Genomic DNA, 27,839 nt, shown 5'->3' on the forward strand with positions numbered 1-27,839 from the left:
AGATGGTTTGGGATGAGTTGGACCGGAGAGTCAAGGAAAAGCAGCCAACAAGTACTCAACATATGTGGAAACTCCTTCAAGACTGTTGGAAAAGCATTCCACGTGAAGCTGTTTGAGAGAATGCCACGAGTGTGCAAAGCTGTCAAGGGAAAGGGTGGCTACTTTGAAGAATCTCAAATATAAAATATATTTTGATTTGTTTAATACATGATTCCATATGTGTTATTTCATAGTTTTGATGTCTTTACTATTATTCTACAATGTAGAAAATATATATTTTTTTATTATTTTATTTCACCTTTATTTAACCAGGTAACAAGTTCTCATTTACAACTGCGACCAGATTTGGATGTAGTCTATCACAGTGCCATCCGTTTTGTCACCAAAGCCTCATATACTGCGACCTGTACGCTCTTGTTGGCTGGCCCTCGCTTCATACTCGTCGCCAAACCCACTGGCTCCAGGTCATCTACAAGTCTTTGCTAGGTAAAGCCCCGCCTTATCTCAGCTCACTGGTCACCATAGCAGCACCCACCTGTAGCACGCGCTCCAGCAGGTATATCTCACTGGTCACCCCCAAAGCGAATTTCCTCGTTTGGCCGCCTTTCCTTCCAGTTCTCTGCTGCCAATGACTGGAACGAACTGCAAAAATCACTGAAGCTGGAGACTCATATCTCCCTCACTAAATTTAAGCACCAGTTGTCAGAGCAGCTCACAGATCACTGCAACTGTACATAGCCCATCTGTAAATAGCCCATCCCCATACTGTATTTATTTATTTATTTTGCCCCTTTGCACCCCAGTATCTCTACTTGCACATTCATCTTCTGCACATCTATCACTCCAGTGTTTAATTGCTATATTGTAATTACTTCACCACCATGGCCTATTTATTGCCTTATCTCCCTTATCTTACCTCATTTGCACTCACTGTATATAGATTTTTTTCTTCTTTTTTTTCTACTGTATTATTGACTGTGTGTTTTGTTTATTACATGTGTAACTCCGTGTTGTTGTATGTGTCGAAATACTATGCTTTATCTTGGCCAGGTCACAGTTGCAAATGAGAACTTGTTCTCAATTAGCCTACCTGGTTAAATAAAGGTGAAAAAAAAATCTGAACAATAGCGCACTTGGTAACGTTAGTGTGTACCGGTGCTCGACCAGTCGCGAAAGCCAACATCACCCACGACAGAGAACGGTTGATTGTCAATGGCAATGAATTCTATTATCTTGGCTTTAGTGGATTTTAGCTTTGAGTTGTCTTGCTGAAATGTTCTTACTCTTTGAAACTGCTCGACTTGTTGACTGCTCAATCCACACAGCAGACATTGTGGGCTAGGTTAGGAATGCTGTGTTGCAGGTGTAGCGCAAAATTTTACGTGGTGTCATTATGTCATGTACCTACAATATATAGGTACGCACGTCAGCTTTGACATCATTTTTTCACATCTGCGTTAAATTAGACAACGGCCAATACCGATGTTGGAATTTTTAGCTAATATTGGCCAATTCCGATATGTTCACGGATATTTCGTGCATCCCTAGTAAACAGCCTGAGTCAACTATCTTAATATATTCACCATATTTGTTGTAGCCAAAGATGATCTATTATATTGCTCAGCTCAGTCGTGACTAGCAAACGATGCAGGAGTTTATCATTAATAAACAACGCCATGCTAGGGGGTGGTACCATTCAAATAAAACCCAACCCTGAAACGAAACGTAGGCTAAAAATAATGTACACATCATTTCATAGGAAAAGACACGTCATTGGCACTTCAAGCCCAAATATATAAGTACAACAGTGGCGTGCAACACGGTATCTCGGAACACACAACTCGTCGGACCTTGTCACTGATGGGCTATACAAGAAGAAGCGGCTCCGATGGGCATGCGATCACCAACACAGGACAATTGAGGAGTGGAAAAACATTGCCTGGTCCCTGTTGCGTCATGCTGATGTACTTCTGCTACTCTGTTTATTATTTATGCACTGTCACTTTATCCCTACCAGCATGTACATACTGCCTCAATTACCTCAACAAACCCATACCCCGACACAATATTTTTCCTTCGGTTGATTTAGCAAACATTTCTTACCTTTATTTAACTAAGAAAGTCAGTTAAGAACAAATTCTTATTTACAATGACAGCCTACCCCAGCCAAACCCAGATGACGTTGGGCCAATTGTGCACCACCCTATGGGACTCTCAATCACAGCCAGATGAGATACAGCCTGGATTTGAACCAGGGAGACCTCTGGCATTGAGATGCAGTGCCTTAGATCGCTGCGCCACTCGGGAGCCCTTTTGTTTTTAAAACTCTGCATTGTTGGTTAAGTGCTCAAAAGTTAGCATTTCACGGTAAGGTCTATGTTACAAATAACATTTTATTTTAGATGGGTGTACCTTATAAACTGGACACTGAGTGCATATTTACAGTTTGTGTGTGACATGGGGGTTGGATACATGCTTATTTCAAAATTACAAAGGAAAACTTTTATAAACAATGGCAACACTGCCATGTTGCACTGAACCTTGCTGTTGGAAAACCAAATAGTGTGCAACTTTTGGCTGTCACAGATGCACTTCCCCAAAAGCCAATATATTTTTTTGTGTATGGCCACATGGTGGTACTATTGAACAATATACATGTTCATACAAGTTGATCCCAGTAGTAACAACGTAACCTCATAAAGTTTAGGCCTATTGGTTAGGTTAAAATACATATCTTAACTTGCATAAACTCAATATTTCTAACAAATGGTATTGCTACACAATCAGTTGGAAAGTTATTTCAAAATGTACTTCATCTTCAAATATAGGTAATATGAATACACCTCTAAGTAGCTAATTTTGGCCGTGTCAAAACCGTGATGTAGCCTACCATGGGTAAATTGTGATTGACTGAATGATCTAAAAATAATATTGAGTCGTTATTGATGATGCAAGTTGATGTGTAGATCAATCAGTCGGAAGTCGCTTGCACTGTGGGCAGCAATGTCGAACAAGCCCAAATATTTTGTATTGATGAAATATACTGACGTAGAAGCTACTTTAAATATGAATAATGCAGGTCTGACGTAGATCCGCTGTCAACTCAAAACGAGTCAACGACGCGGAGTTGTTATTGTCCACTTTGTAGTGGGGGGCAGGAACTCTAACCAGCTGGTAGTTCAGTTGTTCTTCTCGCTTTTTAAAAAATTTTTTTTTGAAACTCTCCCTATGAAAAATACGCTTGAATGTCTCGGTTTTAGGACGTTTTCTATTTCAAATCGTACATAGCTAGCGTACACACGGTTCCGAAGTAATGGATTCGCGGGTATCAGAGCTTTTTGGTTCAGGTTCCGGGCAGAAGTCTGGTTGCCAAGGAGTTGGATGTAACGTTAGTTCGGGGAATGGCTTCGGAATGAGTTCTAAAAAGTGTTTGAAGAATGCCAAAAAAGCAAAGAGTCGGTCATCCCGAAACTCCAAACCAAGCAATAACCCCCCATATCTTCCCCCGGCTAATCTACCCCCAGAGGTAAGCAGATATGCTTCCGTAGCCTGCAATTGGGTGGTACAGTAGCTAGCTAACGTTTGCTAGCTGACTAACGAGAAATGGCTTGCAAGTTTATTACCCGCCAATTTTTTTCTAACAACTCTTACAATTTGTTTGTGCATACCATACTTGTATGTATATTGTCGAAAAACATGTTTGTAACCATCTTCTCTTAGAAGTTCTTGTGAACTGACTGCCCGTTTCGAAGCAAGTGTCTGCAAGCAGAAAGTCATTTTTACACTATTAGCTAGCTTCCTGGCTGGAGATGCAGTGACACGTAACTAAAGCTATCTAGCTATGTTAGCTATCTCTACAAAATACATTATGTAGCAACGTTGGTTGTTTATTGAACTGAATAGTTGCAGTAAAACTACTATAGCCAAGTTAGCCAGATCGTTCCCTTTTAATATTTTGTATAATTTTGTCCAATGTTTTGTTGACGTTACTAGCTAGGTAGCTAGCTAGCTGGGAAAAAAAACCGGAACAGCTGTGTTTGTAAACAGCAAAGGGACGGCTTGCCTCGCCTACTGAGTGTAGAGGACTGAAGCAAAGGCAGACGCCACTGAAATCCTCTGCAGAGCTGATGAATTGCTTTCTCCCCCAGAGAGATTGAGAGATTTTGATAGAGTAGAGCCTCCTCACATAATAATTACCTATAGTTTATTACTTAGTCTTTTAGCTTTCTTTCCCATTGACTTTAACTTGGGCTGGTGTGTGTGTGTGTGTGTGTGTGTGTGTGTGTGTATATATATGGATAGATCTCTCTCTCTCTCGCTCACAAATTCAGCAAAAAAAATAAACGTCCTTTTTTAGGACCCTGTCTTTAAAAGATCATTCATCAAAATCCATATAACTTAACAGGAATGCACAATACCTCCATCAGTGCTCAGACTGTCTGTGATAGGCTGCGAGAGGCTAGACTGAGGGCTTGTAGGCCTATTGTAAGGCAGGTCCTCACCAGACATCACCGGCAACAACGTCGCCTATGGGCACAAATCCACCGTCGCTGGACCAGACAGGACTGGCAAAAAGTGCTCTTCACTGACGAGTCACGGTTTTGTCTCACCAGGGGTGATGTTTGGATTCGCATTTATCGTCATAGGAATGAGCGTTACACTGAGGCCTGTACTCTGGAGCGGGTTCGATTTGGAGGTGGGCGGTCACAGCATCATCGGACTGAGCTTTGCAGGCAATCTCAACGCTGTGCGTTACAGGGAAGACATCCTCCTCCCTCATGTGGTACCCTTCCTGCAGGCTCATCCTGACATGACCCTCCAGCATGACAATGCCACCAGCCATATTGCTCGTTCTGTGTGTGATTTCCTGCAAGACAGGGATGTCAGTGTTCTGCCGTGGCCATTTAGAATCCCCATTACATAGGACAGTGGTCACCAACCTTTTCTGAGTCAAGATCAATTTCTGAGTGAAAATGCAAGCTGAGATCTACCGCTCAGATTTTTTATTTATTTATTAACATGACTGAAAAAATGTACGCCTATGCAACATTACCCTATTAAAAACATTACTGTAACAATGACCCAATACATTTTCACCGCATATTGGCTTTGCTTGACTTGTCCTGCCAATGCATTGTTCGAACCATTGTTCGAACCATTGTTCGAACCAAATCTAAAAATATATTTCTAGATTTGAGGTAGGCTATATGAACGCATCGGTAATAGAACAGTTGTTGTATTACTTGTGAGGTACAGCTGAGTGAGCATACATTTAAATATTTTGCTTTTTGTTTTTATTTTACTGGACTGATGGTCAGTCTCAGTGGAGGTAGAGAGTAGCAGACTGAGGGTTCTCCTCCCTTTCCTCTGCTGACACTGACCAAAAAGCGACAGTCTTCCAGCTGATTGAAACTCGAGTCGCACCGGATTATTTCTACCTCGTGCACAAATTCATGTTACTCTTATGAGCAGAGAAAGTGAAATATTCCTTGACATTAAAAGACACAAACTGCTAATAATAACAACGCAAACCCATCAATACACTTTCCTACTCATTCATTACAGCTGCAGTGCTGGTTATAGCGCAAGTGAATGTAGGAAGAACACATATTTTATGGTTGAATAAAAAGTGACAGTGCTGATTAAGAACAAACATGAACTCGCTCATACATTTTTTTTTTAAAACAGCAGCTCTGCTGTTTTCGTTGAGTCTTTCACTATTCATGGTAAAACACTTTTTATCTCACCATATCAACTTTGCTATAGCTTTCTTTTACGCCTGCTACGTTACTGCCGACATTAATCTGAGCCAGCCAGCGTTAGGCCTATAGTGCACTTGATTTGTACCTTCAGACACAGGAGATGGTACAAAATGGGAACACTTCGCCTACCCAGCCTCAGGGCAGCTGAATCGGGTGCACTTACCATCAACAGTGCGAGAAGCACTTTATTGTTGGTTTTTTTACAGAAATATTTTGACGATCGACTAGGAATGCCTTGGGGATGACCAGCCGATCGTGGTCGACCAGTTGGTGACCAATGATGTTGGGCTTATTGTTTTTCCATTGACTATGCTATTGGCTGCCTGTATGTGGTCTTTAGTTCACCGAATAATCAGGAAATCTCTACTTAGAGCAATTTAAGCCAGCATTGCATCACTTTACAGTTCTATTTGCATGTAGACTCTTTTATGGCTAGTTGAAACAATGTAGCAGCTTTAAAGTTCTTCCAACCACCCACTCCATTCATTTACTGTTGGATACTGGGCTTTCAGTCAGATTGGGGTTCTTTGTACCTTTTTAGAGAACAGTAGGTACCATTTGTCTCAGTTCTCTTCTGTCCAACATAATAATGCTGTCCTCTCCTCTCTTTCAGGCTGAAGAGGGGAATATAGAGTACAAGGTAAGCTGAAATACAATGTTATACATGTGTCATGACACACACCTTTGCTCACTCATTACTGGAGAGTAGCAGTTGTCAGCTGATGGAAGGCCTTCCAGTTTCCAATAATCTTACCTCCATCATTGGTTGTCTATATTTCAGCTTTTCTTCACAAGTGAATAGCCTATCCCTAGTTTATCACTGCAGGTGAAGAAGCCGGATGTGGAGGTCCTGGTCTGGAAGCCGGATGTGGAGGTCCTGGTCTGTGGTTGAGGCTGGTTGGACGTACTACCAAATTCTCTAAAACGACGTTGGAGGTGGCTTATGGTAGAGAATGAACATGCAACAGCTCTGGTGGACATTCCTACAGTCAGCGTACCAATTGGATGCTCCCTTAACTTGAGACATCTGTTGCATTTTGTTTTGTGACAAAATTGCACACTTTAGAGTGGCTTTTTATTGTCCCCAGCACAAGGTGCACCTGTGTAATGATCATGCTGTTTAATCAGCTTCTTGATATCCCACACCTGTCAGGTGGATGGATTATCTTGGCAAAGGAGAAATGCTCACTAACAGGGATGGAAACAAATTTGTGCACAACATTTGAGAGAAATAAGGTTTTTGTGTGTGTATGGAAAAGTTCTGGGATGTTTTATCTCAGCTCATGAAACGAGGGACCAACACTTTTTGCATGCCATTTTTTTCCCTGACTGTCTAGTTTTTTTGTTGTTGGTGATTTGTTAATTCTACGTACTTTATATTTGAATACTTTACACAAACGTTACATTGAAAACGTTTTACCGTCCCGAAAATATAGGGGAAACACTGGAAATGACTAAAAGTTAATGAATAAAAGTTTTGGGGTGTTTTCCATGCTCAATGAAGTACAATGTGCCCTCAAATATTTCAGTCACTTGGGTGTGACAAATATTCAGCTGACACTTTAAGGGCAGGCCTTTTACCGTGGTAACGGTGTGATTCGTCTGTCTGATCGATGAGATTCTCTGACATCCCTTTGCTAGTAGCAGTTGATCAAACAAACATTGGATAACAATCTAGTAGTGTGTGTGTGTGTGTGATCAAAATGTACGTAAAAAGCCAAGAAACACAAGGACGAAGTCAAACTTCAGTAGACTTCCGGCTAAATTCGACCATTCTATGCTGGTGCGGTTCTAAAAATGAATCTTTCAGCACTTCACTCAGTCCATGCAATGCCCCATGTGAGGTGGGTTATATGGGAATCTACATAGTTGTTTGCATAGAAATAAGAAATCATTCTGATTTATATGGTTCTTTGTGATTAGCTACCCACTATGAAATAAAACGCAGAAATACAGTTGAAGTCGGAAGTTTACATACACCTTGGCCAAATACATTTAAACTCAGTTTTTCACAATATATCCACATAATTTTCTTTCCTCATGATGCCATCTACTTAGTGAAGTGCACCAGTCCCTCCTGCAGCAAAGCACCCCCACAACATGTTGCTGCCCGCTGCCACCCCCATGCTTCACGTTTGGGATGGTGTTCTTTGGCTTGCAAGCCTCCCCCTTTTTCCTCCAAACATAATGATGGTCATTATGGCCAAACATTTCTATTTTTGTTTCATCAGACCAGAGGACATTTCTCCAAAAAGTACGATCTTTGTCCACGTGTGTAGTTGCAAACCGTAGTCTGGCTTTTTTTATGGCGGTTTTGGAGCAGTGTCTTCTTCCTTGCTGAGCGGCCTTTCAGGTTATGTCGATATAGGACTTGTTTTACTGTGGATATAGGTACTTTTGTACCTGTTTCCTCCAGCATCTTCATAAGGTCATTTGCTGTTGTTCTGGGATTGATTTGCACCAAAGTATGTTTATCTCTAGGAGACAGAACGCGTCTCCTTCCTGAGCGGTATGACGGCTGCGTGGTCCCATGGTGTTTATACTTGCGTACTATCGTTTGTACAGATGAACATGGTACCTTCAGGCAGGAAATTGCTCCCAAGGATGAACCAGACTTGTCTTTTTTGTGGTCTACAATTTTTTTTTCTGAGTTCTTGGCTGATTTTCTTTTGATTTTCCCATGATGTCAAGCAAAGAGGCACTGAGTTTGAAGGTAGGCCTTGAAATACATCCACAGGTACACCTCTAATTGACTCAAATGATGTCAATTAGCCTATCAGAAGCTTCTAAAGCCATGACATCATTTTCTGGAATTTTCTAAGCTGTTTAAAGGTACAGTGAACTTAGTGTATGTAAACCTCTGACCCACTGGAATTGTGATACAGTGAAATAATCTGTCTGTTACCAATTGTTGGAAAAATTACAGAGAAGATGAAGAAGCATCATGCTCTCCCCCTGCATGTAAAGACATTTGACTTCAACCAACCACAGCGCAGACAAATCACATTGCATGCAGGTATCGGAAGGCGAGACAAAGCAATTTTTCCCTGTCATCGCTCGCTTTGTGACTGACAAGCGCCTATTTTTTTAAATTTTTTATTTCACCTTTATTTAACCAGGTAAGCTAGTTGAGAACACATTCTCATTTACAGCTGCGACCTGGCCAAGATAAAGCAAAGCAGTGCGACAGAAACAACAACATGGAGTTACACATGGAATAAACAAGCGTACAGTCAATAACACAATAGAGAAAAAAAAGAAAGTCTATTTGCAGTGTGTGCAAATGGCATGAGGAGATAAGGCAATAAATAGGCCATAGTAGCAAAGTAATTACAATTTAGCAGATTAACACGAGTGATAGATGATGATGATGATGATGGTGTGTAAGCAGTGATACTGGTGTGCAAAAGAGCAGTAAAGTAAATAAAAACAATATTGGGATGAGGTAGGTAGATTGGGTGGGCTATTTACAGATGGACTATGTACAGCTGCAGCGATCGGTTAGCTGCTCAGATAGCTGATGTTTAAAGTCAATAGATTGCTAGAAGATGTAAATTGTTTCTTCTAGCGGGAGAGAGATCGGTTGACTATTTTGAAAATTAGCTTAGTTAATTTAAGTGGAAAAAGTAGCTGGCTGAAAAGGAGCCTGTAATCGGCTGTTTAGCCAACAGCCGGCGCTAGTGGAAAAGACTGGATGTAGCTTTGTTTCACTCTTCTGTTCTGTATGTAAAGGTGTATTATGACCAAAGAGCAGTGAATAGTCTGGCTGCAACCCGAACATGTTCATGTCCTACTACAGTGGATTAGCACTGTCGTTTTTAGGACCAGGGGCAGCTGCTGCCTCCAAACAAATGTACAAAGACATCCTACTTATAGTATTAGTTATTTTCACCACCTGCAAAGTGCAAACTAGAAACATTAATTGGCCTGAACAGAGGTGTTAGCCATTTATTAGCCATACCATTCCTTCAGCTCTTTAGTCTCAGCTTTCTCTCCCCCTCTACAGCTGAAGCTGATCGACCCCACGCAATACCGCTTTGAACACCTGGCCACACAGATGAAATGGCGTCTACAGGAGGGGCGGGGTGAGGCTGTCTATCAGATTGGTGTCGATGACAACGGCATGCTGGTGGGCCTATCAGAGGAAGACCTGAGGTCATCGCTAAAGACCCTAGGCAGGATGGCAGAGAAGTACGACCCACACACCAACTGTTTAGATTTTTATTTGATTTACCTAGGCAAGTCAGTTAAGAACAAATTATAATTTACAATGACTGCCTACACCGGCCAAACCCGGACGACGCTGGGCCAATTGTGCGCCTCCCTATGGGACTCCCAATCACGGCCGGTTGTGATACAGCCAGGATTTGAACCAGGGTGTCTGTAGTCACGCCTCAAGCACTGAGATGCAGTGTCTTGGACCGCTGCGCCCCTCTGGAGCCCTGCCAGCCTTCTCGTATACTCCATTTTTTAAAGATGTGATGAAATTGCTTGTGCAATTCTTGTACCAAAAGTATTTCTGGGTTGATGTTGTACATGTAATTGACTCTTCATTTACTTTTGACTTGAAGGGTTGGGGCTGACATCACCATTCTCAGAGAGAGAGAGGTGGACCACGATGCTGATATCCCTCGTAAGATAGCTGAGGTTCTCATAAGGAAGGTGCCAGACGACCAGCAGGTTAGTGACCTCATGAGAAGCTCATAAGCTGTTAAGTGTAGACAGCGAGAGTCACTACTTGTCGTACTACTACTACAACATTTGCTGATAAGCTGGCTATGTGTGACTAGGTCAACATTCATACTATGTTATACGTGTGTTTTTGTATTTAGTTCCTGGACCTGCGGGTGGCTGTGCTGGGTAACGTGGACTCAGGAAAGTCCACCCTGCTAGGTGTGCTGACACAGGGTGAGCTGGATAACGGGCGAGGCCGGGCCAGACTCAACCTCTTCAGACACCTCCACGAGATCCAGACAGGACGTACCTCCAGCATCAGCTTTGAGATTCTCGGCTTCAACAGCAAAGGAGAGGTGAGGGAAAGGACTGGCCATGTCCCAAACGGCTTTTTCATGACTACTAATAGATGAAAGGACTAGATGGGTTGGCTTGTTTTTTTTTTTTTTTTTTTTTTTTTTTAAACCTTTGCCCTCTTGTGTCCCTCAGGTGGTGAACTACAGTGAGTCGCGGACAGCAGAGGAGATATGTGAGAGTGCCTCTAAGATGATCACGTTCATTGACTTGGCCGGCCACCACAAGTACCTGAAGACAACCATCTTTGGCCTGACTAGCTACTGCCCAGACTTTGCCATGCTGGTGGTCAGTGCAAACACGGGCATCGGTGAGTCTGACTGCTACACTTGACCCAGACTCTGTGGTTGTTTGTTAAAATCGCTTTTTGTTGGTTTACGTCAGGGGTCGGCAACATGCTACCCGCAGGTAAGACCAGCCACCTGTGATTATAATTTTTTGTTCCCCCAAGGTTTTTAGCAAAAAATGGTCAACCCACAGCTAATTCTAGTTGCCTACCCCTGGTTTACATGAATACTGTGCCTCTGTGCTTGTCCAAGGCAGGTTATGCCTCCTAAAGGTCACAGTTGGATCAGTGTGGGGAAAGTTGTTCTTACTCCAGTGCTTGGAGGCAACACTTGAGCGTTGTTGTCAAGACTTGTGCTTTGACAGGTTCTTACATTTTTACAGATAAGCCAGTCGGTGGAGCACTCCCTGATGAAGCAGGAGTAGGGCTGGCTCCAATTAGTCGACTGGTGAATTGTTAGGCTGTTGGTCGACCAAGATTGTTTTTTATATATATATACATGCATGCATGCATACATACAGTTGAAGTCGGAAGTTTACATACACTTAGGTTGTAGTCATTAAAACTTGTTTTTCAACCACTACACAAATTTCTTGTTAACAAATTATATAGTTTTGGCAAGTCGGTTAGGACTTCTACTTTGTGCATGACACAAGTAATTTTTCCAGCAATTGTTTACAGACAGATTATTTCACTTATAATTCACTGTTTCACAATTCCAGTGGGTCAGAAGTTAACATACACTAAGTTGACTGTGCTTTTAAACAGCTTGGAAAAATCCAGAAAATGATGTCATGGCTTTAGAAGCTTCTGATAGGCTAAATTACATCATTTGAGTCAATTGGAGGTGTACCTGTGGATGTATTTCATGGCCTACCTACAAACTCAGTGCCTCTTTGCTTGAGATAATGGGAAAATCAAAAGAAATCAGCCAAGACCTCAGAAAATAATTGTAGACCTCCACAAGTCTGGTTCATCCTTGGGAGCAATTTATAAATGCCTGAAGGTACCACTTTCATCTGTACAAACAATAGTACGTAAGTATAAACACCATGGGACCACGCAGCCGTCATACCGCTCAGGAAGGAGACGCGTTCTGTCACCTAGAGATGAACATACTTTGATGCGAAAAGTGCAAATCAATTTCAGAACAACAGCAAAGGACCTTGTGAAGATGCTGGAGGAAACGGGTACAACAGTATCTTTATCCACAGTAAAACGAGTCCTATATCGACATAACCTGAAAGGCCGCTCAGCAAGGAAGAAGCCACTGCTCCAAAACCACCATAAAAAAGCCAGACTACGGTTTGCAACTGCACACGTGGACAAAGATCGTACTTTTTGGAGAAATGTCCTCTGGTCTGATGAAACAAAAATAGAACTGTTTGGCCATAATGGCCATCGTTATGTTTGGAGGAAAAAGGGGGAGGCTTGCAAGCTGAAGAACACCATTCCAATCATGAAGCACGTGGGTGGCAGCATCATGTTGTGGGGGTGCTTTGCTGCAGGAGGGACTGGTGCACTTCGCAAAATAGATGGCATCATGAGGGAGGAAAATGATGTGGATATATTGAAGCAACATCTCAAGACATCAGTCAGGAAGTTAAAGCTTGGTCGCAAATGGGTCTTCCAAATGGACAATGACCCCAAGCATACTTCCAAAGTTGTGGCAAAATGGCTTAAGAACAGCAAAGTCAAGGTATTGGAGTGGGCTTCACAAAGCCCTGACCTCAATCCTATAGGACATTTGTGGGCAGAACTGAAAAAGCGTGTGCAAGCAAGGAGGACTACAACCTGACTCAGTTACACCAACTTATTATGGGAAGCTTGTGGAAGGTTACCCAAAACGTTTGACCCAAGTTAAACAATTTTATGGCAATGCTACCAAATACTAATTGAGTGTATGTAAACTTCTGACCCACTGGGAATGTGATGAAAGAAATAACAGCTGAGAAAAATATTTCTCTCTACTATTATTCTGACATTTCACATTCTTAAAATAAAGTGGTGATCCTAACTGACCTAAAACAGGGAAGTTTTACTAGGATTAAATGTCAGGAATTGTGAAAAACTGAGTTTAAATGTATTTGGCTGAGGTGTATGTGAACTTCCGACTTCAACTATATATTTTTTATTTGCGCCCATCTCGGTGAACTAATCCATTGCGGAGCCCTAGACTTAAAGCCAATTTATGCTTAATTTGAAAATGTGGTCCGAGGCTCCATATGGAGGGTGTGACGCAATTGCGGAGCCTCCAGAGGCATGCAGAGGCCAAATCGAGCTCTGTACCACATCGCCATGTGTCTCCCAAATGTTGTAACAATGTGGAGGGCTCTGTATAGCTCTGCATTGACATGATTGGTTGACGGTAGGTAGGGGCGTTACATCCTGTATAAACAAACTCACTTCCTTGACAACAGCTCTGCACTGCTCTGCGAAGCTCAAGAAGTATGAATGCCCTGACCTGCTGAGGCCATATCACCGTAAATGCTGCATTGCCAATGCAGACGTCAGATTCTTTCATAACTTCATTGTGTGAATTGTTTGTGTTTTGATCGTTAGGGTATATCAATTCCCCATTACATATATCACCAGTAGTACATTTACCGTTAATTCCTATGATTCTAATCTACAATGTTTGTTACTTTGGTTATGGTCATTTTATTTTAATGCATTCTATATTATGTCATTCTGTTCTCATTGTCAGAGTGGACACATTGTTTTCAGAGTGTACAACCTATGCTACACTTGTGACAAACAAGTTTTGGCTTATTTAATTCCATTTACGATTTCTGTCAATTTGGTCATTGTCTTTTGTTTGGAGCGCTCCTGTCAATGTTGAGTAAGGACGCGCACGCATAGAAGTAGGCCTATAGGCTACCTGACCTGCGCGCAAATTGTAGGTATATAAATGTGCCCATTTGGGGATCTGATAGTATTTCTGATTGGCTTAACGCACCACCACTAATGACCTGTTTAGCTTCTCAAAGTAATATTTTCTTCACCTCAAACAGTAAGCAAACTGTCTGTTATTACATCCATTGAGAATTACAATAGTTCCTCAATGTATTTGAAAAATCTTTCCAGCTCTCTCCCTTTCGATAACCACTCAGCTTGAAAGGGAAAAAGGTCATGCTCTGATCCTGTGGAAACGTCATAAAATAGGCTTCTTATCAGTGCTTGACTTGGACTGAAATAGGTTCTGGTACTCATTTCAGGTGCTGGTACTGTTTATAAACTCAGCAAAAAAAGAAACGTCCCTTTTTCAGGACCCTGTCTTCAAAGATAATTCGTCAAAATCCAAGTAACTTCACAGATCTTCATTGTAGGGTTTAAACACTGTTTCCCATGCTTGTTCAATGAACCATAAACAATTAATGAACATGCACCTGTGGAACGATTGTTAAGACACTAACAGCTCGCAGACGGTAGGCAATTGATGTCACAGTTATGAAAATGTAGGACACTGAAGAGGCCTTTCTACTGCCTCTGAAAAACACCAAAAGAAAGATGCCCAGGGACCCTGCTCATCTGCGTGAACGTGCCTTAGGCATGCTGCAAGGAGGCATGAGGACTGCAGATGTGGCCAGGGCAATAAATTGCAATGTCCGTACTGCGAGACGCCTAAGACAGCGCTACAGTGAGACAGGACGGACAGCTGATTGTCCTCGCAGTGGCAGACGACGTGTAACAACACCTGCACAGGATCGATAAATCTGAACATCACACCTGCTGGACAGGTACAGGATGGCAACAACAACTGCCTGAGTTACTGTCCGTAATAGGCTGAGAGAGGCTGGACTGAGGGCTTGTAAGCCCGTTGTAAGGCAGGTCCTCACCAGACATCACCGGCAACAACGTCGCCTATGGGCACAAACCCACCGTCGCTGGACCAGACAGGACTGGCAAAAAATGCTCTTCACTGACAAATCGCAGTTTTGTCTCACCAGGGGTGATGGTCGAATTCGCGAAGGAAGGAGCGTTAGACTGAGGCCTGAACTCTGGATTGGGATCAATTTGGAGGTGGGCGGACACACAGCATCATCGGACTGCGCTTTGCAGGCAATCTCAATGCTGTGCGTTACAGGGAAGACATCCTCCTCCCTCATGTGGTACGCTTCCTGCAGGCTCATCCTGACATGACCCTCCAGCATGACATTGCTACCAGCCATACTGTTCGTTCTGTGTGTGATTTCCTGCAAGACAGGAATGTCAGTGTTCTGCCGTGGCCATTGAGCACGTCTGGGACCTTTTGGATCCGAGGGTGAGGACTAAGGCCATTCCCCCCCCCCCCCCCCCCCTTTGTTCAGGGACACATTATTCTATTTCTGTTAGTCACATGTCTGTGGATCTTGTTCAGTTTGTCTCAGTTGTTGAATCTTGTTATGTTCATACAAATATTTACACAAGTTTGCTGAAAATAAATGCAGTTGACAGTGAGAGAACATTTCTTTTTTTGCTGAGTTTTTTTAGGTGCTGGAGCTCCACAATACTTTTGAGCTAATATTCTATAAGAGGAACAGGAACTCAAGCAGTAGAACATTTGAGGTGCCAGTACTAAGCTCCGGTGAGCTCCTGCCCAAGTCAAGCACTGCTTCTTATCCCTGGTGCAAATAGCCTACAGCTGTGTCTGTCCTGAGCTCACTGGCTCAGGAAACTGAGGTTCCAGAATATTTTATACAATGTTGCAAGTTTGCTAGTGCAAGCTTTGGGCTGGCCCAAGTTAATAGTTTATGCAATGTTTCAAGTTTGGCTACACATGGCCTGTCTGAAACAAGGTGATTCATAGGAAATGTATTTTTAATCAGGTTATTTTCTAACTACAGGCTGGAATGTTATTTGTTCGCTTTGTCGGCTATTTTTACTTAGTTGGCAACGGCAATCAGTTACCTTTTAGGTTTGTACCATTTTTCATTTAGATTTGGATGGAATTTCGATTAACCACATATGAATGATTTTGAGATATGAATATCTTATTATAAATTAAATGAAACTGTTTACGAAAATGTGCATTTGAAAACCATAACTGTCATTCATCTCGGTAGAAATTGTCAAATAAATTGGCATTCCACATGAAAGGTTGCAGACTCCTCGTGTAGCATATTACTGGAAACTTCAGGAGAGTAATGGCAGAAATTGCAAAAGCCAACAGGAGTGGGAGGAAAATAGTTCAGTCTGGTTAAGTTGTTATTTTTTTCCTTCTGGTTATCTAGATCTCTGGTGCCCTCTTGAGGCTTCAAACCGTTTAAAGCATCAGACGAGTTCAATACACATAGTTGATTTTATTAAAGCTCATACTGTGTGTTTTGTATATGGAAAACTACGTTTAAAAATGTTGAGCAATCAATTGTTAGGAAGAACAGACTTTCGGTCGACCATGATTTTCTTTAGTAGGGGACAGCCCTAAGCAGGAGTATTGCACAATATGACTCCAATCTACTCAAGTCCAACCCTCTTCTCTCTCTTCTGTAGCTGGCAGGCTAGCTAAGTTCCAAGCTGGGCAGTAGGGCTGTACAAACACACTGCAAAAAAACAAAAACACACTGCTATCTGGGCTTATGTAACAGCCCCCTCCCCAGTCAAAATCAAATCAAGTCCCAGACTAACCGGCGTTCCTCTGAGCCCCCTAACAGATGATCGTCTGTAGCTCACCAAAGGGTGTCTGTGAAACGGACACCTGTTGAGTTAGTAAGCAGACACTTGGGATGTCAGTGCTGACGCTACAGGAAAGGTTCAGATTCTTAAAGTTCACCACTGTCCCAAGACTTTCAAAGGCATTCTGCTCTTGTTTCCTTTCTGTTCCTTTGTACTGATACTTGAAGGAACTGGATAGGTGTCCTTAATATTGCCTTCACCTTTCAAGTCCTCCCAGATCAGTGGTCTTGACTGAGGAAGAGGAGACAGTCTAAAATAGCTTTATCGGGACACAGCTGAAATCTGAGCGAAGGAAGGAAAGGAAACTGACACACAGTCGGCACCCTTGCTTAGCCTTTTTCTTTATTTAGAGATGATCTTTCAGTGGTTAGTGAATAGCTCATTGCTTTTTTCCTTTGTTATAACACTATCAATTTGATCTGTAATTTGCCAGGATTAGCAAAAAAATTGTCAGAAGTGGGATTCGAACCAACGCCTCCAGGGGAGACTGCGACCTGAACGCAGTGACTTAGACCGCTCGGCCATTCTGATATGACAGTTGCACATTAAGTCACGTCCTACCAAGACTCCCTCTCTCTGGGTTTCTAACTCTATAGATAAGCAGTGGTATCTGCTTGTCTGCCAACACCATACTTTACTGCCTGGATATCAGAGTGAGCTTGAGTGCCTCAAGGGGAATGTAGGCAGCCTGCCAAGTTAAAGCCTCTAGCCCTGTTTCAGGTTTTGGCTGTTACTAAATACCTATTGTAAATGTAGGAATATGTCACTATTGATTTGCACTCTTAGTTGCCAGGAACAACCAAAATGTTGTCAGAAGTGGGATTTGAATCCAAGCCTCCAGGGGAGACTGCATCCTGAACGCAGCGCCTTAGACCGCTCGGCCATCCTGACATGTTTATCTTTCCTCCTAACTCACCTACATATCTAACAGTCAGGCGCCATTGGCTGCTACTGGGATCTGAGATGTTTTGAATACCTTAGGGCAAAGATGATCTATTATATTGACAAAATAAACGGAGTGACCACTCTAACAATAGAAATGCATGTCCTCAGTGATTTGAAGACAGGTGAGATCAGGTGGGACCATTCTCGCCAATGAGAGGCCAGATACGCTTGTGAACAACCAGCACAACTTAGTAGTTTTTCTCAAAGTTGCCAGAATGCCAGGTGCATACACTTATGTCATTACATTTGTAATAACCTAAACATTATGAAACATCTATTAGATCAAATAAGCCTCACGTAATTCGACACTCTCATAGACCGAAAAAGGGCTTATATCATGCAGACAGATTTTGGGCCAGAGTAAATCCTCTCGCTTCGCCTCTTCCTCTCTGCTTAAAGCTACAATAGGCAGAAATCGCTCTGCCATTTCCTGGTTGCTAAAATTCGACTGGTTTGCCTAATTTCAGTTTATTTGACAGAGAATCATTGTACTGTCTAAAATGCTGTGAAATCTATTCAATAAACAAAAATATTGTATTTTCTTCTGTTTGAAGCTGGGGTAAAAAGAGCACAAATAAAACTTGCCCCCCTTGCTTTCAATGAGAGTGACAGATCTAGAACTCTCATTTCTACGTGAATTTGTTCAGGTCACCCATAAAGCTACCTACTGCTCCTTTAAGTGTTCTTTTTTGACAACAGTATTAATTTGCTCACTGTATTTGCAGATGTGTTCATAACTTTCCAGACATCATGGCTGGTTTGGGGTTCCAGGATTATGAATACCTTTTAGGCTGTGTTGTAACAACATTATTCATTTGTTCACCTATTAGTTGTGAGGGTTAACCAAAATATTAGTGTCAGAAGTGGGATTTGATCCCACGCCTCCAGGGGAGACTGCGACCTGAACGCAGTGACTTAGACCGCTCGGCCATGCTGACATGCCTCACCCTGCCTCTAATTCTCCCAGAACAGTGACAGGTGGAAACTTTTCAGCTGCAGCTGATGAATACGGGCTCTCTCTTCCGTTACTGCGTTAATATGCATGAGATTTGCTTTTGTTGCAGACAGTTTGTATGATTTTCTTCTGAATTACTTAATTGGGAAATTATTCAGACCACTTTACTTTTTCCACATTTTGTTAGGTTACAGATTATTCTAAAATTGATGAGGGGGGAAAAAAGGATTTAATCAATCTACACACAATACTCCATAATGACAAAGCATAAATACAGGTCTTTAGACATTTTTGCTAATGTACACATACACATAGTTAGCTGTTTATACCAGTGTTTATACCAGTCAAAAGTTTGGACACATCTACTCGTACAAGGGTTTTTCTTTATTTTTTACTATTTTCTATATTGTAGAATAATAGTGAAGACATCAAAACTATGAAATTACACACATGGAATCATGTAGTAACCAGAAAAGTGTTGAACTAATCAAAATATATTTATATTTGAGATTCTTCAAAGTAGCCACCCTTTCTTTGCCTTAATGACAGCTTTGCACACTCTTGGCTTTCTCTCAACCAGCTTCACCTCTCCCTTAAGTAAGCATTTCACTGTTAGTCTACACCTGTTGTTTACGAAGCATGTGACGATTAAAGTTTGATTTGACAGTGACACACAGACATGGATCAGCTGATCGGCGAAGCTGCAGGCTATTCAAGGCATGCCTCTCTTGCTAGTGCATGCACACACAGATACTTTCCACTCAGTGAGGGGGGGAGGTGTTTACAGAGCTCTGTTGAGGTATCATGTTGAGCCAAGACATGCCCCTTGATGGGGCCCATAAAAGCAGAGGAATAGGTTGGCTCATTATGACACCATGTAGCCTTGCCCCCTAACACACACATACAGACAGTGTAAGTTATGTTTCGTTTGCCAGCATGCAAATACAATCTGTCTCAGCTGAGAGGGTAGGTTTATTTCGGTCCCGCCAGACTGTTGTGGGTCAGTGCCCTTGACCTCTCTGTGGCCTATATCCAGACCCAGCCATACATCTCTCACGTCTAGTGTCAGCGCAATGACATGCTAGCTGTTCCCATAGACTTCCAGTCATTGAGCTAATGACTATTCATTTAAAAGCTTTTCAATGTAGAAATATATAAATATTGACATTTTTTTCAGTTGTTGCAAGAATTTAGCAGTGGTTGGCCACTGTTGCTAAATGAATATAGGGGAGACACTGGCTTAGGATACAGACATATTGTTGATATACAGAAATAGCAGGTTTTTCTTCAATGGCAAGAACAACTGATGAAGATGCCCTTTAAGGTTATTTTTATGAGCATAAGCATAGTTGTTTTGTTTACTTGTCAGCAGCAGTGTTTTTCTACACACACTACAGGAAGCTTGAGGTGATGTTTTAGTGTCACACAGGCTACACCCACTCTGAAGTTCTCACTCTCTCTCCCTCACCCACGCTCTGTAGCTTCTCTCTCTCTCTCGTACATGCTCGATCTTGCTTTCCTCTTCTCTTTCTCTTTTTTTTGTGTCCTTATGCTTTCTCTGCAATAGGGCCTACTATCTGTTTCTCCCTAAACTATAGTCTCCTTATCTTGTAGTTCTCGTTTAAACCATACTGAACAAAAATAAAATGCGAAGTTTTGGTCCCATGTTTAATGAACTGAAATAAAAGATCCCCAAAATGTTCCATATGCACAAACATTTCTCGCAAATTTTGTTTACATTCCTGTTAATGAGCATAATTTTTTTTTGCCAAGATAATCCATCCACCTGACAGGTGTGGCATATCAAGAAGCTGATTAAACAGCATGATCATTACACAGGTGCACCTTGTGCTGGGGACAAAGGGCCACTATAAAATGTGCAATTTTATTCACATAACACGATGCTACAGATGCCTCAAGTTTTGAGGGAGCATGCAATTGGCATGCTGACTGCAGGAATGTCTACCAGAGCTGTTGCCAGATAATTTAATGTTCATTTCTCAACCATAAGCCACCTCCAATGTCATTTTAGAGAATTTGACAGTACAGCCAACCGGCCTTACAACCGCAAACCACGTGTATGGTGTCGTTTGGGCGAGTGATTTGCTAATATCAATGTTGTGAATGATGGGGTTATGGTATGGGCAGGAATAAGCTACGGACAACGAACACAAGTGCATTTTATCAATGGCAATTTGAATGCACAGAGATAACGAAATGAGATCCTGAGGCCCATTTGTAGTGCCATTTATCCACCACCATCACTTCATGTTTTAGCATGATTGTGCATGGCCCCATGTTGCAAGGATCTGTACACTATTCCTGGAAGCTAAAATGTTCAAGTTATTCCATGGCCTGCATACTCACCAGACATCATTGAACCCATTGAACTTGTTTGGGATGCTCTGGATCGACGTGTTCCAATATCCATCAACTTCGCACAGACATTGAAGGGGAGTGGGACAACATTCCACAGGCCACAATCAACAGCCTGATCAACTCAATGCGAAGGAGATGTCACGCTACATACTGACAGGTTTTCTGATCTACGTTCCTACTTTTTTTTTTTAAGTATCTGTGACCATCTGTATTCCCAGTCAAGTGAAATCCATAGATTAGGACCTAATGAATCTATTTAAATTGACTGATTTCTTTACATCAACTAACTCAGTAAAATCTTTGAAATTGTTACGTTTTATATTTTTGTTCAGTGTATAGTGATGATAAGCATATGACTGTGTACAAACCGTCTGGCTCCAGACAGCTAATTACATTTGCAGTGTGTGTTTGTTTTTAAATGGGTTCCTATGTGATGTGATTATCTAATGGAATCAGACCGTGATGGTTTGAGTCCACGTGTAGTAGCATGTGACGGAATACTCCAGTCTCACAACTCTCTTACGTTCCTTCTAAAAGTCACACCCAGCCAAAAAAAACATGCACAGTGACCTCATCAACTTTGAGGTAGCCAACATATGGCTAAGGTCAAAGTTATTGTGAAATATGTATACAACTTTAGGCTATATCCAAATCAAATGGCCGGGGATCTCAAATTGTTGAGATATTGTCAAAGTGTGATTATGTCACGGGGCTCTCGGTTTTCTTGTATTATCTGCCCTCACCTTTGCACACTTCTTTCCATGACATAACAGTCATAACCTACTCCATGGCTTGTTTACCTGATGTTATTAACCTGGCCTCATGTCCGTCTCTTTCTATGGGGTTTAAACTCTAGATAAGCAGTCTCATCTGCTGGCACTCCAACACTGTACTTAACTACATGGATATCAATAAGCTTCGGAATGCATGCTTTTTGAATTTGTGATAGAAGCCAAAAGCTGCACCATACATAACACTTGATAACATACTATATGATTTAAAGAGTGTTAAGAGATCTGTGTTGACACATCAATGAAATGTATGGACATGACTCGTATTAACCTGCGCCCCCCTCTCTGTACCCCATCCAGCCGGTACAACACGGGAGCACCTGGGTCTGGCCATGGCTCTGAAGGTGCCCATCTTCATTGTGGTCAGTAAGGTGGACCTGTGTAAGCGCGACACGGTGGAGCGCACGGTCCGGCAGCTAGAGCGCATCCTCAAACAGCCCGGCTGCAACAAGGTGCCTCTGGTGGTGTCCACTGCTGATGATGCCGTCACGGCCGCACAGCAGTTCGCTCAGTCACCCAGGTACACACTAGGAGCTCGAATGCAATAATTGAATAACCAACGTTTCGACAGACAAGCTGTCTTCATCAGGGTATAATGACAAACACTGCGGGTCACTAGCTTATATACTTTGAAAGGACACACACAGGTGTCTGTAATCATGGCTGGGTGTGGCTTGATTACAGATAGAAATAGGACATATGAATGGATAACATACGATCATAGATACAATTTGGCTACATAGGCCAACAAACATTTACAATGGATAGCAAAAACACAATCACAAGAATGGCTTCCGATCAAGTCTACGTTGAGACCGAAGGGAGCAAGCGTCTTTAAATGAACGATCCAGGCGGCCTCTCATTTTAACAATAAATTGTTAAGGTCAATCCTCCACACACACACTTGCAGTGTCATGATCAATGTACATGATGTGTATTTAATGTACTGTACGTACACAGCCACACAGGGTTCCAGCCATAATGTTAGCGTCATATCATTGTATTGGTCATTTGATGTTGGTCATGGTGTGCGTTGTCATAGCCCTGGTCATGTGACGGTGGTGGTGCTGTTGTTTCCTGTGCAGCATCACTCCCATCTTCACCGTGTCTAGTGTGTCTGGGGAAAGTCTGAATCTGCTCAAGGTCTTCTTCAACATCATCCCCCCACTCAGCAACAGCAAGGAGCAGGAGGAGCTCATGCAACAGCTCACTGAGTTTCAGGTAACACACACGAACATACAGACACACACACAGTAAATGAATAGCATACATGTAAATGTGTGTTTTGACAGTGTGTGCTTTCCCTGTAGGTGGATGAGATCTACACAGTGCCTGATGTGGGGACAGTGGTGGGAGGAACTCTATACAGGTCAGTGCACTGATATAGGAGCCCCAGTGTCTTGTCCTCTCCTCCGTCATGTTCCTTTTTCTTATCTAGTTCTCCTTGTGGAGTAGCATCTGTCTGACCTTCCCTTTTTGTCTTATTACATTTCTCTCTGTCTCTCTCTCTCATGTTGTAGTGGTGGTACGTCTAACTGTCCATCCATTGGTATCTGTCAAACTCTCCTCCCTCTCCATTGGTATCTGTCAAACTCTCCTCCTCCTCTCTCTCTCTCTCTCTCTCTCTCTCTCTCTCTCTCTCTCTCTCTCTCTCTCTCTCTCTCCATTGGTATCTGTCAAACTCTCATCCATCTCTCTCCATCCATCCAGTGGTATCTGTCGTGAGGGGGAGCAGCTGGTTGTGGGTCCTACAGACTCCGGTCAATTCCTCAAGCTGACAGTGTGCAGCATCCAGAGAAACCGCTCAGCATGCAGGGTACTGAGGGCCGGCCAGGCCGCCACACTCGCACTGGACACTTTCGACCGCTCGCTGTTACGCAAGGTGAGACGCTCAAACGGTGTACTTGTATTTCGCTCAAGCTGCTGAAACTGAGTTGTACGTCTCTGTCCATCGTGGTTTATGCAGTAGTGTTTGCCTTTTAATTTCTAATATCAACATATTTTCCATTGTTCCGTTTCATTGTATTTAATGACTGTACTTCCTGTGTGTTCCCTCCCAGGGTATGGTGATGGTGAGTCCAGAGATGAACCCCACTATCTGTTGGCTGTTTGAGGCGGAGATCGTGCTGCTATTCCACGCCAAGACCTTCCACAAGGGCTTCCAGGTCACTGTGCATGTGGGCAACATCAGACAAACTGCTACTGTGAAGGCTGTGCACGGCAAGGTCAGTCCTCCACCGTTCCACAATCCTCTCTGTCTGGAGAAACCCTGCAGTTACAGACAGAAGTGTTGCACGGATGAAGTAGTGTTGCACGGTATACCGAAACTTCGGTACTTTTTCGATACATTACCAAAACGTTTTTTCATGTTTTAGTATCTTTTTTTACTTTCGGTACTTCACAGATTAAGCCTGTCTATCAACGCCCCCTACCCTTATTATAGCGTGAACCTTGCCTGCTCCCCCTTACTCATTGCTAGCCTGCACTGGAGGTCTGGGATGTTAGCTCCCCTCTCACGCTGCACAAAAGTTAACACACTTAAATACTTCTGGTATAGTGTCAACACTAGTTTTAAGGATTTGTAGAATTAATATTTGTGAAGTGCTAACATACAGTGATAATATTCTATACAAGTCTTCCATGAAACTACTAATCCATCTATCTGTGTACCACAGGAGGAGCTGAGGACAGGTGAGAAGGCGGTGGTGTGTTTTAAGTTCATTAAGCACCCAGAGTACCTGAAGGTGGGGGCCAAGCTGCTGTTCAGAGAGGGAGCCACCAAAGGCATCGGCCAGGTCACCAAGCTGCAGCCTGTCTCCCAGTCACAGCCCTCACAGAGTGAGGAGGAGGACGAGGCCTAGAACCCAGAACCGCCCAGTGGAACAGGAGAACCACAGCCGTCCCAGCTAGATCCCAGGATCTAGAACATCGGAGGAGAGGGTTGCGTCTCTTTCTCCTGTCATCTTCAGCCTTCCTGCTTCTTCCAAAGCCCCTCTCCTGTCATCTCAGCAAAGAACTGACTTTTCCCTCAACTTTTGTCTTTTACTTTGTTTTTCCAAAGCCTTGTTGTCACCAAACCTTTTCTCAAGCCTTTTCAAGAACTGCTATTTCAATTGTTTCCTTTTGCTTTTCTAGATACTGATGAGGGAAGTATATTTTGTCTCCTGTGTCACCTGTTCACCTAGCAACAGTCACTACGGTGAGGTTGAGGTGTAAGGAAGACCTGGTTACAAAAGGCACAGAAATCTATCCAATAGTAACTATGGAAATGAGTGTAAAGCAGCAGTCACCTTAAACACAGTTGATTCACACCTCTGGGTGACGTGCATACACACACTCGCCTCTCACTCAAACATACATTCACGTACTGAAACACAAGTACACAGGTGCGTCCACACACACTGAGATGCCTGTATTTATCACCTGAAAAGGCACTGAGTTCTGTTACCAGATGTCTGGCATGTTTACAAACTAAAAATACAGACAGAGGACTGATGGCAGATCGATGTGAGTTTTCTTCTATTGCAGCTACAGAACTAGGATGTCAGAGGTTAGAACTGTGATGCCTCCTCTGTCAACTTCCTAATCCCACATCATCTGGTTTGTATGACCTGCACAGTGCCTGGCTGAAAGTGACAGAAGTCCTCTTATACCATGTTTGAATATGTTGTTCACATTGGCACTTTATGAGGCATTTCCTTTTAGCTTGTGATGTATGGGTAAAACTTGACCTTGTGATAAACTGGCCAAGATGGCCAATGATCTCACTGACGTTCATCCCCAGTAAAGTTCTCCTTTCTCTGGCACAGTTTGAGAATTATGTTTGTAACTCGTAGCAATGCCCCTCGATAGCCCGACTAACCAATGAATGGTGTTGCTACCTACTTTTCAAGTGCTTTAGTTACTCAGGTCAGTATAGTTCGTACAGTATAGACACCATTCCACTCTCACAGAACTACTCCAATGGTTTTGAGATTTTATTGATCATTTTGAGTATCTTTGGAATAGTCAGCCATTTCTCCCAAAGAGATTGACTACTTTGTGTGTTTTGATTATGCTTATTGTTTAAAAAGCGGCCACTTTGTGCTGCTATGTTTAAACTCCCCTGTTCGGCAATTGTGTCTGATGTTGTCTTTTTCTGTCGTCTTCTCCCTTACGTTACTGTTGTCTCTGATTATGAAGGGGTAAAACAGTGCCTAGTGGAACTACTTTTGGAGTACCCTTCCATGACACCCCAAGGTTTTACAACTTTTTCGGTAAATCAACTTGATTTGGTGCTGCTCCTTGAAACAACTTTTGATATCTAGATGATGAATAGGGAAAGGTGTTCATTGCTGAATTTGTTTGTTCAAGTCTGCTGTTGACCATATAAAGTGTCAAGTTATTGCATGTTAGAAAGAATGACGCAGAGAAATCACTCGCTCATTTATGCCTCGTTCACATGCTAGTCAGAACTCTGGAATTTCAAACTTGGCTAACTGGTTGAATGCGGTACGTGTATCTACAACCAGTTAGCAAGTTGGACATTTCTGAGTTTCCTATTTCCAACTAGCACGTGACCGCGGTATTAAAACTATTAAGAGGTGCAACTAAATGTTCTCTTTTTGTTGCACATGTGGTATTATGTGTGCACTCGTAGAGGGAAATGACTGAACCAAAATATGAAAAAAGAGCTGATCAGATGTTGTAAATTGATTTTTGCATCTAAGTAATGTTTCTGTTTTTTATAGATTTGTAGTGGTTTCTTATTTCACTCAATTATATATTCACTTGTTGTTCAGACTGTTTTAGTCCAGCACCAACAAGTGTCACGCGTTCTCTACCAAGGATGCAACGATTGTTTTCCTTTTTAAAAAATTGTTAAGGCTATTATAATTTTTTGGGAGGGTGAAGTACCACATATTTATGTACAGATCCAGTTTGTATATTATGGTACACATAAATAAAAAGTTGTTACATTTATTTTTGTCTGTGTTTTCTATAGATTCTACACCTGAATGGTGTAGTTAGGCTGTTTACCTGAAGGGTGCCCTGGTGAAAAGCTATAATAAATGGGTCCATGAAGTTATCTCTCCTCCCCTTTGTTAGCCTCCTCCCTTTTCTATTACTCAGCTGATGCAAGACACTAGAAACTGTGAGTCAGACTGAAACACCACTGTGTTATGAAAGGGATGATCACTTGATTCCTCATGAATGGTGCAATGCCACTCATCATAGAGGCAACCAGGACTGTACTGAGGTCAAAGACCTGATGCTGATGTCGACAGTTAAAACAAGACATTTAGATTAAACCTCAGTATTAAGACCCCATTGAAATGATCCTTCCAGTGTATGGGAATAGTTCAATCCACATTGAAAGAAAGTAGTTCTATTCAGACACTTCCTATTGTATCATATCCTGCTGTGGAACATCTTGTTCTGCCCGTTGCAAGACTGTTGTTGTATGAGGCTAAGGGTACGGGCTGCTGGTTTCTCTCGAGTCTTCCTGATAGGAGGAGAGGCCAGTATGGTGGCTGGCTGATAAGCTAACTACAGAAGAAGAGTGACAAGATGTACTAGAAACAGTTGAGGTTGGGGTTTCATTCTCAGACACACTCCTCTCTACTACAGAGAAAGACACAGGAAAAGAGGAAGGCGGGAGAAAGGTTCCATTGCCCCTATCATTCTCTTCTTCCTCCTTCCTCTGTTTCTCTGCAGATCTTTGGAAGAAGGACTGGATGGCGCCGGGTCTCTTGGGGGTGGAGTCCTTCTTTGAACCAGAGCAAGACTGAGTGGAGGCCTGGGTGGAAGTGACATCACTGGACAGGAAGCCGGCGATTCCTCCGGCCCCGGCAGAGGGTGCGTCATTAAATTTACTGGCTGAAATGTGGAGCAGGGTGAGGGGAGGAGTCCTGGATAGAAAGATAAGGAAAGAGAGTGACACATATACATTCGACAGTGGTGGAAAAAGTACCCAATTGTCATACTTGAGTAAAAGTATAGATTCCATAATAGAAAGTTAATCATGTAAAAGTGAAAGTCAGCCAGTAAAATACTAC

General features: G+C 42.5%; 1 protein-coding gene and 2 non-coding genes across 3 annotated transcripts; 1 reads left to right on the forward strand and 2 right to left on the reverse strand.

The window, feature by feature from the left end:
- The first annotated feature begins 3,108 nt into the window (after positions 1-3,108).
- On the forward strand, positions 3,109-26,763 carry gtpbp2a (GTP binding protein 2a). Its single transcript, XM_029752741.1, has 12 exons — positions 3,109-3,526; positions 6,376-6,402; positions 9,769-9,953; positions 10,334-10,442; positions 10,595-10,792; positions 10,926-11,100; positions 22,102-22,321; positions 22,887-23,022; positions 23,112-23,170; positions 23,512-23,683; positions 23,862-24,026; positions 24,477-26,763. The coding sequence occupies exons 1-12, from the start codon at positions 3,314-3,316 to the stop codon at positions 24,660-24,662; spliced, it is 1,845 nt and encodes a 614-aa protein (XP_029608601.1). The 5' UTR covers positions 3,109-3,313; the 3' UTR covers positions 24,663-26,763.
- Positions 17,540-17,622, reverse strand: trnal-cag (transfer RNA leucine (anticodon CAG)). The gene has a single exon. It is a non-coding gene; the product is annotated as a tRNA-Leu (tRNA).
- Positions 18,532-18,614, reverse strand: trnal-cag (transfer RNA leucine (anticodon CAG)). Its single transcript has one exon. It is a non-coding gene; the product is annotated as a tRNA-Leu (tRNA).
- Positions 26,764-27,839: the final 1,076 nt, after the last annotated feature.

Source organism: Salmo trutta, chromosome 5 (genome assembly GCF_901001165.1).
Source record: "Salmo trutta chromosome 5, fSalTru1.1, whole genome shotgun sequence".
NCBI classification, from domain to species: domain Eukaryota; kingdom Metazoa; phylum Chordata; class Actinopteri; order Salmoniformes; family Salmonidae; genus Salmo; species Salmo trutta.